Raw genomic sequence first — 17287 nt, forward strand, 5'->3', positions numbered from 1 at the left:
AACCTTTCAGTCCGAAACCCCATCCGAGCGTGCGCGGACCAGTCCATCACGCGGCCGTCTTTTACTCGATGCCATGCTGCGCAAGCCGAGGCTCCACGCACGCCTGCTTCAGCTCGGGCAACGACGCCACTGCAACGAGTGACGCGGACACCCCAGGGTGTGGTTTCGTCAGGCCTCAACCAGGTGCAGGCGGGGCGCAAAAAGCAAATCGGTGCCCTGTGGATATGAGCCCGCATCGCGCTAGCATGCAAAGGATCGTCGCCGAGGAGACTCCGCACCAACGGGAGTGGGGGAATCCGCCTTGGTGTTGCGCCGAACAGAGTTTATCTACACCCCAGCCCAACCATGTTCTACCAAAATCGCTTCCCCACGCCGGCCTGAAATCATCCTGCCCTGCAGCCGTTCTCGATTAGGTGCCATTGACGGCTGTACATGGCCACGCGAGCCCTGAGTCGTTGCACATGGCACCTAATTCAATGCACGCCACCCGTCTGCATCACATGCAGCCGTGCTGCCACTGTGCAGCCGCGCTGCTCAGGGACCGCTTTGAGGATGCATGGCCGATCTGCCGTGCCTTCATTATTTGTTTTCTTGTCCCCAGCTGAAAAAGGAACGCCCAGTTTCAATGTGACGCCTCGCATGGCAGAGACGTGATCCCGTTATGAGAGTGGAGCCCCAGACTATCTCGATCCCGAGGCCCCGATATGGATGCTCTGCTTGCCACCGCAGATATATAACAGAGCCCAGATGCACCCATCCAGCCGGTTCAACCAAACTCCTCGGCAGCTTTTCCAGATACCTCGGTGCTGCCCCTGAGTTTGCCCATCATCGACTCTTTTTCCCCCCACCATCCGCAAAGCAGAACCAGGTCAAGCCATGGCTCAGTCAACACAAGGCCGGGGTGAAAGCCCCAACCTTATGCCCATCGCCATCGTTGGCATGTCGTGCCGTCTGCCGGGAGATGTTTCGACTCTCGAAGAGTTTTGGCGCTTGATGTCCAGAGCGCGCAGCGGGTGGTCTGCCATCCCCGAGGACCGCTTCAGCAAAGACGCCTACTGGCACCCGAACCCAGAGAAGAAAGGATGCTTCAACAACGCCGGTGGCTATTTCCTCAGCCAGGACCTGGCGACGTTTGATGCTCCCTTCTTCAACATCACCTCCCAAGAGGCACAGTCATTAGGTAGCCGTTGCCTCATTTCCCAAACGACACGCCGTTACTGATGCATCCTTCTCAGATCCCCAGCAGAGAATCCTACTGGAGTGCGCCTATGAGGCACTTGAGAACTCGGGCATACCGAAGGAGTCGGTCATCGGCAAAAACACCGGTGTCTTCGTCGGCGGTGCCACCTCAGACTACCGTCTCAGCAACCTTCGCGATGCCGACCGCATTCCCATGTTCGACATCACCGGAAACCACGAGGCCATTCTTTCCAACAGAATATCCTACTACTTTGACCTGCGAGGACCCAGCTGCACCGTCGATACGGCATGTTCTTCCAGTCTCTACGCGCTGCACCACGCCGTCCAGAGCATACGGTCTGGCGAGTCGGAGCAGGCTATCGTTGCGGCATGCCACATCAATCTCTCCCCAGACGATTTCATCAGCATGTCCATGTCCAGGTCTGTTCTCGTTTTGAAAGGAAAAAATTGCATCATGGCTGACCTTGATACCGCAGACTGTTTTCCGAAGAGGGCAAGACGTATGCGTTCGACCACCGCGCCAAGTCGGGGTTCGCGCGCGGCGAGGGTGCTGGCTGCTTGGTGTTGAAGCCTCTGGATCAGGCGCTGCGTGATAACGACAGGATCCGGTCCGTCATCGTCAACACCGGCGTGAACCAAGACGGCAGGACAGTCGGTGAGTCTTGTCGCAGTGTTAGCCTCGAGGTGATTCGCACGCTGACATGTGCCTCCAGGATTGTCGAGCCCCAACGGTGATGCGCAGGAGCGCCTGATGCGTGAAGTCTATGCCAATGCAAACATCAGTCCCAGCGACACGGGCTTCGTCGAGGCTCACGGCACGGGCACCAAGGCCGGAGACCCCATCGAAGCCAAAGCATTGTACAACGTCTTCGGCAAGGGCCGCACCGCGCGGCAGCCGTTGTACTTTGGCTCGGTAAAGACCAACGTGGGGCACCTCGAGAATGCAAGCGGCCTTGTTTCCGTCATCAAAGCAGCCATGATGCTTGAAAGGGGTTTCATCTTGCCGAACATCAATTTCGAAAAGCCCAATGAGGCAATACCCCTGGCCGAATGGCACATGAAGGTAAGACACGGTTGCTTTTCCCTTGCAAACATGGATCCCCGGCTCACACATCAAACCAATCAGGTCCCGACTTCGCAACGGCCATGGCCAACCGCGAAACGCTTCATCAGCGTCAACAACTTCGGCTTCGGCGGCTCCAACGCCCACGCGGTGCTCGAGAAGCCGCCGCTGCCACCCAAGTCGGCGCTGGCCAAGGAGAGCGCAGAGCCCACGCAGCGGCTGTTCGTGCTCTCGGCCAACGACGAGAAGGCGGCCCGCAAGGCGACGGACAACCTCGGCGTCTTCCTGGAGCAGCATCCTGAGGTGTTCCAGAAATCGCTCATGCGCAACATCGCATACACGCTCTGCCAGCGCCGGTCGCACCTGGCGTGGCGCGTCGCCCTCGTCGCCTCGTCGTCCAACGAGCTCGCCATCGCGCTGAACAGCCACAATGCCAAACCCACGCGGAGCCCGCAGACGCCGCCCAAGATCGCTTTCATCTTCACCGGCCAGGGCGCCCAGTGGCACGCCATGGGCCGAGAGCTGCTCGACGGCTACCCCGTCTTCGCCGACGCCATACAGGCCGCCGACGACTGCATCAAGCGTCTCGGTGCCGACTTCTCGCTGGTCGAAGAGCTCGGGAGGGAGAAGGAGGCGTCGCGGGTGGGCGAGGCGCACATCAGCCAGCCCATCTGCACGGCGGTGCAGCTCGCTCTCACCGACCTCCTCAAGTCCTGGGGCGTCAGCCCGGCCGCCGTCACCGGGCATTCGAGCGGCGAGATCGGCGCCGCGTACGCCGCGGGGCTGCTCGGCCTCGAATCCGCCATGGCGATTGCGTATCACAGAGGGCAGGCCATCGTGCGGCTGAAGGAGAAGCACCCGGACCTGCAAGGCACCATGTTGGCGGTCGGAGCCGGCCCGGATGTGGTCCGCCCGCTCTTGAAGACGCTGCGCAGCGGCCGCGTCGTGATCGCGTGTGAGAACTCGCCGGGCTCCATCACGGCTTCTGGCGACGTGGCGGCGGTCGAGGAGCTGGCGGCTGCCATCGAAGAGAAGCAGCTGTTCAACCGGAAGCTCCGCGTCGACGTGGCGTATCACTCGCCACACATGAGCCTGGTGGCCGACGACTACCGTGCCGCCATCCAGGACATGGTCGAGCCGCTTCCGCACCAATCCGCCGCCTTCTACTCGTCCCTCCACGGCAAGAAGGTGGATGGCTCCAGCCTGGACGCGTCGTACTGGGTCGACAACCTGACCAAGCCGGTGCTCTTCTCCACCTCCCTGCGCGAGCTCTGCCTCGACAGCACGCCCGACGTCCTCGTCGAAGTCGGCCCGCACACGGCGCTCGAAGGCCCCATCAAGCAGACGATCAAAGAGCTCCTCGACGGCGGCAAGAAGCAAGCCCAGAAGCTCAGCTACGCCGGCACGCTCGTCCGCAACAAGAACGCCATCACCACCTGCCTCGAGCTGGCGGGCGCGCTCTACACGCGGGGCCACACGCGCCTCGCCTTCGCCCGGATCAACGCGCCCAAGCCCGAGGAGAAGACGGCCGTCTTCCTCGCCGAGATGCCGCCCTACGCGTGGTCGCGCGGCGCGCGCTACTGGAGCGAGTCGCGCGTCGGCCGCAACCACCGCGTCAAGCGCTTCCCGCGCCACGACCTGCTCGGCCGCCTGGCCGACGGCTGCAACGACCTCGCGCCTACGTGGACTAACGTCCTGCGCACCGACGACCTGCCCTGGCTGCGCGACCACCGCATGCAGGCCCTCACGACGTTCCCCTTCGCCGGCTTCGTCTGCATGGCGCTCGAGGCGGCGGCCCAGCGCGCCGCCATGCGCCACGTCGACGCCGCCGCCGGGGCGACAGCTGCTTTCGACCGCTTCGTGCTGCGCGAGGTCGTCGTCGCGCGCCCGCTGCTGCTCGAGGACGGCGGCGAGTACGAAGTGATGCTGACGCTGCGGCCGCACGCCGAGGGCTCGCGCTCGACGTCGACACCGGACGCGTGGGACGACTTCAGCATCTGCTCGTGGACGCAGGAGAGGGGCTGGATGGAGCACTGCCACGGCCTCGTCGGCGTGCGCAACGGCAACAACAACCCCGTCTGCGCGAGCAACACCACCCAAGCCGCCGCCGCCGCCGCCGCCAGACTCCGGCAGGCCAAGACGGCGGCACCCGCCTCCGCCTCGACAATCGACCCGGAGCGCTTCTACGCGGACCTCGAGGCCGCGGGCGCGTCGTACGGACCGGCCTTCCGCAACGTCCTGCGGCTGGACGCGTGCCACGACGCGGGCGCGCTCGGCGTCGTCGCCGTGCCCGACACGGCGGCGGCGATGCCGCTCGCGCACGAGACGCCGTCGGCGGCCGTGCACGCCGCGTTCCTCGACCAGCTGTTCCAGATGGCGTTTCCCATCTTGGGCGCGGGGAGGCGGGGTGTCGAGGAGGGCGGCATGCGCGCGCTGTATATGCCGTCGGTTGTGAAGGAGATCAGCGTGTTGAGCGGCGCGCCGAGGACGCCGGGAGAGCGGCTGCGGGTCGTCGCTGAGGGGAGGCCCGATTTCGTCAACGATCCGAAGCCGACGGATTTTATGATGGAGGGGTGGGCGATGTCTGGTGAGGAGGAGGAACAGGGGGAGCCGGCGGTCAGGCTGGAGGGGCTGACGTTCAGCCCGATCAAGGGGGATGATGCCGCGACTCTTCTTGCCGGCGGTGCGGCGCCGAGGGAGGTCTGCTACAAGTTGGCGTGGGAGCCGCTTGAGCAGAGGGCACTGCCGCAGGAGGAGAGCGACGGGAGTGATCAGGTGAACGGGAGTGATCTGGCGAACGGTGTGTCGACGACGAACGGGCATCGTCGGAACCGGTCTGGCGAGACGAACGGGTCCAACACCAGCTGGGAAAACATCGAGAAGGACATGGCCAGCGCGCCTGTCGTCCTCGTCGTCGCCGAATCCGAATCGAACAACCCGCTCGTGGCCACCCTGGCTGATGCCATCACCATCCGCACCGGCCAGGCTCCGACAGTGACGTCCCTGGCCGGCGCCGACACGGCAGACAAGCTGTGCATCGTGCTGTCCGAGCTCGACCGCCCTCTGCTCGCAAAGGCTACCGCCGAGACGTTTGCTCAAGTCCAGAAGGTCCTGACCCGCTCCGCCGGCGTGCTGTGGGTGACGCGCGGCGCGTACAAGTGCGCCACCAGCCCCGAGTCCAACATGGCCGTCGGTCTGATCCGCACCGTGCGGTCAGAAACCGCGGCGAGGGCCGCCACGCTGGACCTGGATCCCAACTCGTCCTGCAGCACGTCGGCGCAGGCGGACCTCATCCTGAAAGCGTTCAAGCGGGCCGTCGAGGCCTCGCCCTCGGAGCAGCAGCCAGAGGCCGTCGTCGACATGGAATACGCAGAGGAGGACGGCTCGTTGGTGGTCCCGCGCGTCGTCGTCGACGACGAGACCAACCTCTTCGTCCACCGCCAAGTCTCCCCCCAGTCCGCGGCGCCCTACCTCCAGGACTTCCCAGCCCCAACCGGGCACGGCGACGGCAGCAGTCGCCGGCTGCGCCTCGCGATAGGCACGACCGGCGCGCTGGACACGCTGTACTTCAAGGACGACGACCACGCCGACCAAGGCCCGCCGCCGCTCGCCGCCGACGAAATCGAGATCCAGATCCACGCCACGGGCATCAACTTCAAGGACGTCGTCATCGCCATGGGCCAGCTGCCCAACCCCTCGCCCACGGCCTCGCTCGGCATCGAATGCGCCGGCGTCGTCTCGCGCGTCGGCGCGGCCGTCTCGTCGCTCTGCGTCGGCGACCGCGTCTGCGCCATGCCCGACGGCGCCTACGGCACGCACACGACGCGCTGCCGCGCCTCGAGCGCGGCGCGCATCCCGCACGGCATGCCGTGGGCCGTCGCCGCGTCGCTCCCCATCGTCTTCTGCACCGCCTACCACGCCCTCGTCGACCTCGCCCGGCTCGGCCGCGGCGAGCGCGTCCTCGTCCACGCCGCCGCCGGCGGCGTCGGCCAGGCCTGCGTCCAGCTCGCGCAGATGCTGGGCGCGGACGTGTACGCCACGGTCGGCAGCGCCGAGAAGAAGGCGTTCCTCACGCAGACGTACGGCGTCCCCGCCGAGCGCATCTTCTACTCGCGCGACCCCGCGGGCTTCGCGGCGGCGGTGCGCGGCGCCACGGACGGCGGTCAGGGAGTCGACGTCGTGGTCAACAGCCTCGCGGGCGAGTTCTTGCGCGAGTCCTGGGCGTGCCTGGCGCCGTTCGGCCGCTTCGTCGAGATCGGCAAGCGCGACATCACGGCGAATGCTGGTTTGGAAATGGGCGTCTTTGCGCAGTGCGCGACGTTCGCGTCGCTCGACCTGACGCTCCTGGCCAACGAGCGGCCCGCCGCCATGGCGCGCGTGCTCGAGGCGGTGATGCGGCTGCTCGAGTTCGGGGCGGTGCGGCCGGTGGAGCCGGTGACGGTGGTCGGGGTGGGCGAGGTCGAGGCGGCGTGGCGCCGGTTGCAGGGCGGGAAGACGACGGGGAAGGTCGTGGTCGTGCCGCGGGTGGGGGAGAAGGTCAAGGTGAGTGGTTATTTGTTCGTGCTTATGGCTCAGGGGCTGACTTTTACGTTCTTTTTTTTTTTTTTTTGCTACAGGCCACGCATCCGCGCAAGACGGACTTGCTCCGCCCGGATGCTACCTACCTGATCGTCGGCGGCACCGGGGGGCTGGGCCGCAGCATGGCCAAGTGGATGGCGCAGAAGGGGGCGCGGAACGTGGTGCTGCTGTCGCGCAGCGGGAAGACGGACGGCAAGGTCGGCGCGCTGGTGGAGGACCTACGTCGGTCGATGGGTGCGAACGTCGTCGTCCGCGCGTGCGACGTCGCGGACGAGCGGAGCGTGAGGGCGGTGGTCGAGGAGTGTGCGGCGAGCTTGCCGCCGATTCGCGGCGTCGTGCATGCGGCTATGGTGTTGAGGGTGAGTGTTTTCTCTACGTCCTTCCTTCCTTCTTTCCTTCTCATTCGGATGCTAATCATCACACGACACAACAGGACGTCCTCTTCGAAAACATGACCTTTGACGACTACCACGCCGTCATCTCCTCCAAAGTCGCCGGCGCCTGGAACGTCCACAACGCCCTCCTGGCCACCTCATCCACCCCAACTCTCGACTTCTTCGTCGCCCTCTCCTCCGTCGCCGGCATCGTCGGCAACAGAGGCCAAGCCGCCTACGCCGCCGCCAACGCCTTCCTCGACGCCTTCGTGCACCACATCCGCCAGACGCTGCCCGCGGGTGCCACCACCCGCACCGCCGCCCTCGACCTCACCGCCGTCTCCGACGTCGGCTACCTCGCCGACGGCGCCGACGCCGACAGGCGCCGCGAGGTGCTGCTCAACATCGGCGGCGACACGCTCGACGAGGCGGAGGTGCTGGCGCTGCTGGCTGCGGCGGTGGCGGGCGAGGCGGGCGAGGCGGGCGAGGCGGGCGAGGCGGGGGGTGCTCGTCACTGTTTGACGGGGTTGCGGTTCCCAACGACGCAGGGAGGTGATGGTGGTAGTGGTGCTGATGCTGCGAGACCGCCGCCGCTCCCGTTCTACGCATCCGACGCCAAGTTCAGCGTGCTGCGGCAGGCCGCTCTGGCCTCGTCATCCACCGACCCTTTCTCTTCCACAGCGATCACGAAAAAGGAAACCCTCGCCGCCTCCCTGGCGCGCGCCCCCGACGCGGCCGCGGCGACGGACCTCGTCGCGCGCGCGCTGCTGGAGAAGCTGGCGGCGATCCTGACGGTGCCGCTCGAAGACATGGACGCCGACGTGGACGCGGAGCGCAGCGTCACGACGTACGGGCTCGACTCGCTCAACGCCATCGAGCTGCGCAACTGGATCGCGCGCGAGGTGCGCGGGGTGAACCTGCAGGTGCTGGAGCTGCTGACGAGCGGGAGCGTGAGGGCGTTGGCGGGGGTGGTGGTGAGGAGGTCGGGGGTGCAGTTTGGTGGGGAGGGTGGTGGTGAAGGTGGTAGTGGTGTGGAAGGGGGGGTGTGAGGGGGTGAGGGATGGGGCTGTGATGAGCTAATGCGAGGTGGTTGGGGGGAGGGTTGGAATGGGTGCTTGGGTACTTGGGTGCTTGGGCGCTTGGGTGGGTGGATGGGTGTTGGGAAGGGGGGGAGGGGGGTTGTTTGGTTTTTTCTCTTTCTTTTTCCTTTTTTTTTCTCTCGCTCTCGCTCTGTCTCTCTCTCTCTTTGGCGTACTTCGTTGCGAGTTTTGATGCGGTTTTTTTTTTTTTTTTTTTGGAGCTTGTTCAGGGGTGCTTTATAGATAGATGATTACCAACATGTTGTTTCTTCATCTCTGCCTTCCGTTGCATGCCCTTCCACGCCAACTGCGTACGTATCACTTACGGCTGTCGTTGATGGCTATTCGTGAGGAACATGTTTTTCCCAGAACATGGGGAAGAATATGCGGGGAAAGGTAATGTTCAGCGGTTGGAAGACCGAGATGGATTCTTGCTGACGTCGGCCGCGAGCAAGCCACATGTGGGGTTGTGCGGAGGCGCCGGGTGTGTAGTGTGTGCGAGTGTGCGGGGTTCGGCAATCGGCAACGAGTACTTGTTGCTCGTACCTGTCCCTATGTAACTCGTGGCGATCGCCGGCTTCCGAGGCTATATATCGGAGCTGGAGGGCACGGGGCAATTGTTTCTTCTATTGAGCTGAGACGGCACGTCAGCAGCTAGCTCCTGGCAAGAGACGGCGTCGCTGCTAGCCGTGTAGGTCGGCGCCACGGGACGGGGACGGAGCCGGCCCGGATTGTCGCGAGAAATAATAGACGTGTATAAGGAGAAGGACGGGTGCTTATCGTCGCTTCTCTACCTCACCCGTTCGCCGTCGGTTCTCCGTCATCAACGGCGCACCGGTAATACACACACGAAATCTGCTGGACAAGCAGGTGCACCTTTCCACAGATCTCCGCGGACATGGGTCCGGCAGGTTAGCGTCCCACACTATCGCCTCCACCCCCCTTCCAGGGCGTCTGTTTCATCTCCGTCCCTGCTTTTTTATCGCGCCAACGCCGCCGCCGTCGTCGCCGCCGCTGTCAGCCGTCAGCCCGTCAGCCGTGCCCATGGACGTTTTTTGACGGCTTTGCACGCTATAACGACGACCAAGGGGCCCCAGGAAAAACATCAGCCGAAAGCAAAGACAGCTACGCGCCACACTCGGCCACAACCTCGACCGCTCTATTTATCACCCGTCGCCCAGCTTATTGCCCTACTACTGCCAACCATCATCCACCTAACCGCCCCATAGTTCTCGTCCGCGAATTCCGGATCCCGGCGGCGATCCGCGAGAGTCGATCCGATCTACATACAACGTGCAACGACGTCTCCGTCCCTTGCGTTCGCGTCGTCCTCCCATTCCCGTCCCAATCACTCCCCCCACTCCCACGCGCCAACGTCGCACAAGCACGCACAAACCCCCCAACCCCCCCCCACCTCACAAACAAAAACAACAACACCCCAAACAAACAAACAAAAAACCAAAACCAAAAAACACCATGCCGCAAAAACGCCAACCGGCCCCCACGACCACCACCATACCCTCCGACGCCGCCACCGGTACCGCCACCGCCACCACGACGACGGCCGCCCCCGACGACGCGGCGGTGCGCAAGCGCAAGCAGAACCGGCTCTCGCAGCAGTGCCTGCGCGAGAAGCGGTCCGCCGGCGTCGCCAACCAGTCGTTTTTCGAGCGGCTGGCGGCGGACATGCGGCGGTTGCGGGAGGTGTGCGAGAGGCAGGCTGCTGCTCAGGCTCAATCGTCATCGTCGTCAGCAGGCTCTGTGGGAGGAGCAGCGGGAGGGGGAGCGGGAGGGGGATTAGGAGGGGGAAGCGGTGGTGGGGGAAGTGGTGGGGGTTTGGAGCAGGTGAATGTGGTGGCGGAGCTGGTGCGGATCAATGAGGGGTTGGTGGAGGAGAATCGGTGCTTGCGGGAGGGGGTGTTGCGGATGCGGAAGAAGTTGCTGAGCTTGAGTGGGCAGGCGAGTGCGGCGGCTGGTGAGTTTATCTTTTGGTTTTTTCCTTTCTCTTTTGCCCGCTGTCTATAGGAGGGGAGGAGGTTGACAGGGGAATAAGCTCACTAACCGACCCGATTGTGCAGAGGACCCGGTCTTCCAAAAGATCCTGGGCAAGGAGTCGGAGGCGGCCGAGGCTACGGCGGCGCCCAGCAAGCGGCGGAAATGCTCGTCCAGTGCCGGATCGGGGTCGGCATCGGGTCGGGCGGTCGGCTCTGCATCGTCGGATGCGGAGGAGCCCGATCGGATCGAGCCCGTCCCAATCGACGAAGGGGACATGTTTGCACACTTGCCAGGCGAACCCTCCGGCTCCTTCAACCCTCTTTCGTCATCCGCCGGCTTCGACAACCGCCTCGTCACCGCGAATCAGACAGACTCCTTGCAACTCTTCCCGCGCCACCATACCGGCCCGGAGATATGCTCGGCCTTCACCACAACGACCCGCCCGCCGCCGGACTTCCAAACAGGGCCAAACTTCTCCTTCTCGAACCTCCCGCAGATTTCGCTGACCAACACGGCCATCTTGGACGCTTGGATGAGCCGGTCGTACGCCAATCTCCTGGCCCAGAAGGTCGAGAACGTATGCGTGCAGTACGCCCTCAAGTCCCGGGCCTGCAAGCTCGACATGGGATCCCACGCATTCCGACACTTCGACGAAAGAACCATGGTCGAGCGCCTGGGCGAAATCGCCGTCCACATGATCTTCGACGACACCGGCCTGGGCCGGTTCATCAACACGCTCGAGGGCGCCCGCGACTTCGTCAAGTCCGTCATGACATGCCGCATCATGATCGGCTGCGCCAAGCCGCACGACCTCCTCCCCGACGAAGTCGACGACACGGCCTCGCCGCCCTGGACCACCGGCACCCGCCCCCTCATCGTCGACCTGATCGCGTGGCCGTCGCTGCGCGACCAGATGGTCTTCCACTCCAGCTTCTACGACCTCGACGAGATGACCGAGGACGTCGTCAACTACACCGTCGTCGACATGCCCGACCAGCACCTCGCCCTGCAGATGTACAGCACCCCGCCGAACCCCTTCCCCAGCGCCTGCCGCCCGGACGAGTACGACGCCGTGAAGCCCTTCCGCTTCGCCGAGTGCGAATTCACCCACAAGATCCTGCAGCTCCCGACCCAGGACCTCTTCGACATCATCGCCCGCCGCATGGACGCCCCGCCGCCCGCCACCACCACCGACTACTGTGCCGGAGCGGGGGCCGCCGGCGCCGTCTACGCCCATTCCGATCTCCTGGGCTCGGCGCCGAGCGAATGCATCCCGGCCAAGACGACGACGTCGAGGACCTTTACCGGATATAAGCTGAGCGGCGCTTTCTTCAAAAAGTATCCCTTCTTGCAGTGCTCGTCGTGTAAGTGTATACATCTTGGACGTATGTCTTGGCTTGCTTTGAAGAACTGACAGTTGAACAGTGGCGTCTCCGTATCCCTTCTTACCCTCCTGCAAGGTCGCGACATATTAGGCAAACAATACCAGAAAAAAAAAGCATTCCGTCACCGCAAGCAACCCTTACTTTGCGATATATGAGATCAAGACAGGCAACTCCCAGCACACACACACGAACGTCATGAACCAGTGAAAAGTCCAAGGATGCAAGTTGGTGGTGGGGAAAAAAAAGAAAAAGAAATGCGCACGATCCCTCCCCTAGCCGCGCCACAAAAAAAATAAAAAGGCAAAACGTACATACAACAGCCGGGATTTCCCATCGGTCACCCACTTGAGTACCAAATGATCTGCTTTGGGGGTATCATCGGCCTAGACCATCGGCCCCTGCTTTTGTCTTGCGAGCTCTGATCCCGTAGAGCATTCTCTGGCCCGTGCTTTCTTCTGGAGTTGTTGCGTCCGTGTGGGCGTCCCCCCCGTGCGGGATCCAAGGCCGTGCGGCTCTTTAGCATGTGAGGCTGCTTGGCTCCTACGGCGCTTTTTCCCCGCGCAGGCTTTCTGCCCTCGGGATTATGAAGCCCTTGTCACCGGAGGGTTCGTAGCACAGATCAAAGTGAAATGCATTAAACCACGTTACTACATACGAAGAGACACTGCTGGAGAAGACATGTACAGAAAGAAGATATCACATGGACAAGCAGAAATGCGCCAAGCGAACCAACGGACCGCACTACTTGCACGCCGCGCCCCCCTTGGCGATGCTGCCCGAGTCGCCCGTGCCGTCGGTGTAGCTGTAGCTCTCGGCGGGGTTGTAATTCGTGATGCTGACCTTGGCCACGGTCATGGTCCACGGCATGCCCGCCTCGCTGCTGTACGTCGTGTCGCCGCCGGCCCACAGCCGCGTCCAGTACGACTTTGCCGGGTCGCCGCCGGCCCAGGTGCCCATCCGGACCTTGGCGGGCGTTTGGGGGAAGTTTGCGCCGTCGAGCGCGTCGGCCGCGGCGAGCGTCCGCACCGTGACGTCGTCGATGATCCACTCGATCCGCTCCTCGGTCCAGTCGATGGTGTAGGTGTGCCAGGCGTCGACCGGCGTCGCCACGGCGTGGTCGCCTTCGCGGTCCGACACGGTGCCGTTGCCTTTGCCGAAGTAGTCCGAGTGCACCATGGTGTTGTTGCCGCCGAGGAATTCCTGCAGGAAAATAAAAAGCGGGTAAGCATCTGTTGTTGTTGTTTGTTCCTCTATGCTGACGGGGGGGGGAGGGGGGGGCCGTGTTACCCAGTCGATTTCATCCAGCACGTCGCTCGCCAGCGTGACGGAGCTGACGATGCCCTGGCCTGGTGACGACTTCATGGCGACGGAGACGCGGCCGTAGAAGATGTAGAAGTCCGTCTCAATGGTCGGAGCTTGGTATCGGTCCGCAATCGTGAACTCGGCTCCATCACTCGTGTACTTGAGATTCGTGCCATCCGCTGCCCTCCAGTTGCTATCATCGCCCGTAGTGAAATCCGTGACATGTGTGCTCGTCTGGCATAGTCCAGCGTCCGCCGGGCAGGGGAACTGAGAGCCGTTCATCGGGTTGCAGCTCGTCGTGAGTTGTGCGGCGGAAAGAGGGACGAGGGCGGCAAATACGGCGGCCATGGCGCCGCGCGAGAAGTGGTTGGAGGACGACATGTTTTCAGATTGAGGTGCGCTGATGGATGCAAAAGGACATCACCTGGTGTACTGCAATATATATAGGCCAGTTGGTTGCTGTCCCAGAGCACTGAGCTAGCACTAACGCGCAAGGGGCAATAGCTCTCGGCTAGTAATAAATCACCAACTATCGCGCCGATGATCTATAAAAGGAGGCGGGAAATAACGATTCTGTAGAGAGAGCTAACGCGGCTCAAGCCCGGCCATTTTTATATAGGGGTAATGGTGCAATCACACCGCTGTAGTGTCACTCATGTCGACTGTTCGGGAAAGTGGGTTACAATCTGGTGTTAGTGAGTTCGGTCTGCCAAGACTTTGAACTGCTGAAGTACGACTTCAATGAGTTCAAGGGGATGAACCGGTGGGGCGCACGTGACTTGGACGCTCAGGGCATGTTTCTGGGGTCCGTTTTCTGACTTTGCTGAACGGCCGCGATCTCCAGTGCTCCGCAGCCTATGGTCGTACGTGGAAGGGAAACTGGTTGGCATGGTTCATGACCACCGGTGGACTGGTCGTTGACTGTCTCGACCTCAATTCGACTGCTCATCGATTTCGATTCGACTTTCCATCGCCATCAATGCTCTGTCGAGCCTCAATGCTCGGTCTAGCACTTAGTTTTCTTGACAAATGAGAAATTGCACGCCGCACGTCTCCGGGTCACCTCCCTGCCGTGGTGGTGGCTTTTGCTGGAAGGCAAGAATAGAAAGACGCTCGGGCGACATTTCGATTGGGACGCGAATGGGCAATTTCACCATCAGTACGTGTATGGGTCGGACGACACTGTTGACTTTGTGATTGGAGGACTTTGAGGGGGGGCAAGTAAAGTGGTGGGGAGTATCGCGAAGAGGCCAAACGGGAGTAGCGGTAAGTCGAGGTTGGGCCGGATGGTGGTCCTGCTACCTAGCCAATATCCAAAGTGGTCTCATATGTTTCTGCAGAACTGCCGTCTAAAAACCATGTGAATGAGCTTCGATACCTTAAAAGCACGATATTTTTCAGAACCGATACGAGTTAAACGGCATATAGATGCTCACAAGACAGAGACCGCATTTATTGTAGATGAGGAACGTGTTGTGACAAAAGAAATAGAACAAGCGAGAACATGGCGCCGTAATTCAAGCAAATTCCTTCTCACCATTAAGCACTTTCAATGAAAATAACTAACTACAGCAAAACTACGTGGTGTAGCATTGAAATCCGGTCTTAGTTTTGAAGGCTAGGGTATAGTGGCGCAGCTGTAGTTGAGAAAATCTCGATTCTCTTGGCAGATGCGAAGAGCCACAGGATGACGGAAAAGCCGAAAGTGATGGCTATCATGACATGGATCCGCACCATGTTGTCACAATGATACAGCGCCAGTATCGCATTCAAACACCTCCAACGGAACGAACACCATTTCCGGTACAAGATCCCGTGAATTGCCTTTGGATTCTCACTGGGTTCCTGTTAAAGGATGACTCGAAAGCGAACGTTGAGAAAGCGTTGGGAAGACTCCAGGCAGCTCGATATGAGCCACTTTCTGTGTCACAGCCCACGGAGACTATTGATGCACTGAAAACGGCATCGATGGCTCCCCAATCCGTACCTATGAGGTGTTTGATTGACAGCGGTGCAACTCTGAACGTCGTCACCGAAGTTCGTTCGCGACCACAACTTTAGTCGCCTTATGAAAGACAAACCACTTGTCGAAATCGTCGGGATAGGTGACAGCGTGGAAGCCAAGCAAATGATCGAACTCACATAGCACTATCACTCGGATCCAGAGCCACGGACTGACGTGTTTTGTGTGTTCAAGGATGGCCCTCAAGATGCTATCCTCGGCAAACGACTTTGGGAAGACATTAGGAACTTTCATTGTTTGCTAACTTGGACAAAAGAAAAAAGCAGATGAGAAAAAGAGGAAGACGGAAGCGGACCGGAAAGCCGAGGAAGACGTCGAAAGAAAGCTAAAAGCGCAAGGATGGACGTGTCGAACCCAACACCAGAGCAGGTGTGAGCCAGGAGAGCCGGCTCTCGAAATAAACTTATTCGAACCAGTTGGGAAAAGAAACTTGATTTCATCCAAGTCATCCTCTCTCCCCGATGTCATGTTTCAATTGTTGATATCAGATAGACTGAAATGCGAAACTCATGAGATGCTTACAAGCATAAACGCTCTAGAATTCTTGTTTCTATGCTGCCAGATGGTGAACCCGAGCAAGCCTCTGCGTTCTCCAGACCATTCCTTTCTTTCGAATCAGAAGGACAGCAGCGGCACCGCATGCTCCGCTCCAAATGCCCAAGCAAGTAAAGTACCAGCCCAAGCCAGCAGCGTCGAGCAGAGGCTGTAGAACAGCAACACCGGTGGCTGCCATGGCGCAACGAACCATGCTTGCGGTTGCTGCTGCTGTGCTTGGGCTCTTTGGATACAGATCGACCAAAAGCGTGTTGTAAGTGGTGTAGAAGCACGTACCCCAGAACCCCTGTATGAATTGCAGAATGAGCGGCACCGAAACGTGAACGTGGCTGCTGACAGCCCATCCGTAGCCTACCAAGGTGGCGGTGGAAACAAGGAGCAACCCAAGGCTTCCTCGAGATCTTGCTTTCTCGATGGGGAAATCGTCTATGCTGTACCTTGACGTCGGATCCGGCGTCCAACCCGTCTTGTGCGCCGTGACTCTGAAGTTGAGATCCATGAGCCTGCCGTTGCAGTAGCTGCCGATGATGATTCCGGTGCCACGGGGCAAGTACGCCAGTCCCGTCTGCAGCTCATTGAACGAATATACGTCCTTGAATATGGCAGGCACGGCGGCGACAAGCGTGTAGTCAACCGTATAGAAGGATCCATGCATCCAAAGCGCCAGAAAGGTGTCTCGGTGGAAAATGATGCGCAGACACGCCAGCGGATTGGCCACGCGGCACCGCTTCAGGAACGACGTCGTCTCGTCCGGCCTGCGATCCCTTCCTCCTCCTCCCCCTCCTCCTCCCTGCTCCTCCCCATCACCGCACCACCACCTCCTCACCCACCGCCTCCCCACACTCCACCAACCCCCTTCCCACCACCCATCCACCCCCTCCCTCTCCCTAGCCCCCAACGTCTCAGGCAACCACAACCCAATCGCCGCCCACACGCCCACCCCCCACCCGACCAGCGTCCAAAACACCCACGCAAACCCCCCACTCCCGTACGCCACCCACCCGCCCACCACCGGCCCCACGCACGCTCCCAGATTCAGCGCCATCCCCAGCGGTCCCACCACCCTCCCCCTCTCCCCCGCCCCACACACATCCGCCACGACCCCATAACTCACCGCAAACGCCGCGCTCGCCCCGAGACTCTGCACCCCCCGCAGCACCACCAGCGCCGCGTACGCTCCCGCACCCGCACCCCAACCACCACCCCCTTCTTCCACCCCCCACCCCAACACCGCCAGTCCGACATTCGCACCCACATACACCCCCACCGTCCCCAGATACACCACCCGCCGTCCCACGCCGTCCGAGAGGGGTCCGAAGACCGCGGGCGACACCGCTTGGCAGACGATGTAGACGGTCAGCGTGAGGTTGATGGCCTGCGGGGTGGTGTGGAAGGCGTGCTGGAGGAGGGGCAGGAGCGGGAGGTACGTGGTGGCGGTCAGCGGGGAGGCGGCGGTGGCGAGGCCGAGGAGGAGGTGGAGGGTGAGGCGGTGGCGGGGGGGGAGGGTGCTGTAGGGGGAGGGTGGGTTGGGGGTGTTGGGGGGAGGATGTCGGGGGTGGGGGTGGGTGGTGGCAGTGGTTGTGGCGGAGGGGGGTGGGGTGGTGATGTAGGGCGGTTTGGTGGTGGTGGTGGTGGTGGTGGTGGTGATTGGGGATGTTGCCGGTGGTGGAGTGGTGGAGGAGAGGTTGACGGTGTCGACGGCGGCTTTTTCCATGGTGGCGGGTGTGAGTGTG

General features: G+C 61.6%; 4 protein-coding genes across 4 annotated transcripts; 2 read left to right on the forward strand and 2 right to left on the reverse strand.

Moving 5' to 3' along the window:
• Positions 1-876: 876 nt before the first annotated feature.
• Positions 877-8264, forward strand: BKCO1_4100047 (polyketide synthase; the record flags this gene model as incomplete). The annotated part of the gene is made up of 7 exons (XM_020275809.1): positions 877-1180; positions 1236-1620; positions 1677-1855; positions 1914-2263; positions 2327-6805; positions 6880-7200; positions 7275-8264. The coding sequence occupies 7 exons, from the start codon at positions 877-879 to the stop codon at positions 8262-8264; spliced, it is 7008 nt and encodes a 2335-aa protein (XP_020128377.1).
• Positions 8265-9770: 1506 nt separating this feature from the next.
• On the forward strand, positions 9771-11764 carry BKCO1_4100048 (trna 2-phosphotransferase 1 protein; the record flags this gene model as incomplete). Its single annotated transcript, XM_020275810.1, has 3 exons — positions 9771-10269; positions 10373-11653; positions 11715-11764. The coding sequence occupies 3 exons, from the start codon at positions 9771-9773 to the stop codon at positions 11762-11764; spliced, it is 1830 nt and encodes a 609-aa protein (XP_020128382.1).
• Positions 11765-12415: 651 nt separating this feature from the next.
• On the reverse strand, positions 12416-13357 carry BKCO1_4100049 (murein transglycosylase; the record flags this gene model as incomplete). The annotated part of the gene is made up of 1 exon (XM_020275811.1): positions 12416-13357. One exon carries the CDS (start codon positions 13355-13357, stop codon positions 12416-12418), a length of 942 nt encoding a protein of 313 aa, XP_020128383.1.
• A 2192-nt stretch (positions 13358-15549) lies between these two features.
• On the reverse strand, positions 15550-17268 carry BKCO1_4100050 (mfs general substrate transporter; the record flags this gene model as incomplete). Its single annotated transcript, XM_020275813.1, has 1 exon — positions 15550-17268. The coding sequence occupies one exon, from the start codon at positions 17266-17268 to the stop codon at positions 15550-15552; it is 1719 nt and encodes a 572-aa protein (XP_020128329.1).
• Between the last annotated feature and the right edge of the window lie 19 nt (positions 17269-17287).

The sequence above is a fragment of the Diplodia corticola genome, assembly GCF_001883845.1.
Source record: "Diplodia corticola strain CBS 112549 chromosome Unknown scaffold41, whole genome shotgun sequence".
Lineage (NCBI taxonomy): Eukaryota > Fungi > Ascomycota > Dothideomycetes > Botryosphaeriales > Botryosphaeriaceae > Diplodia > Diplodia corticola.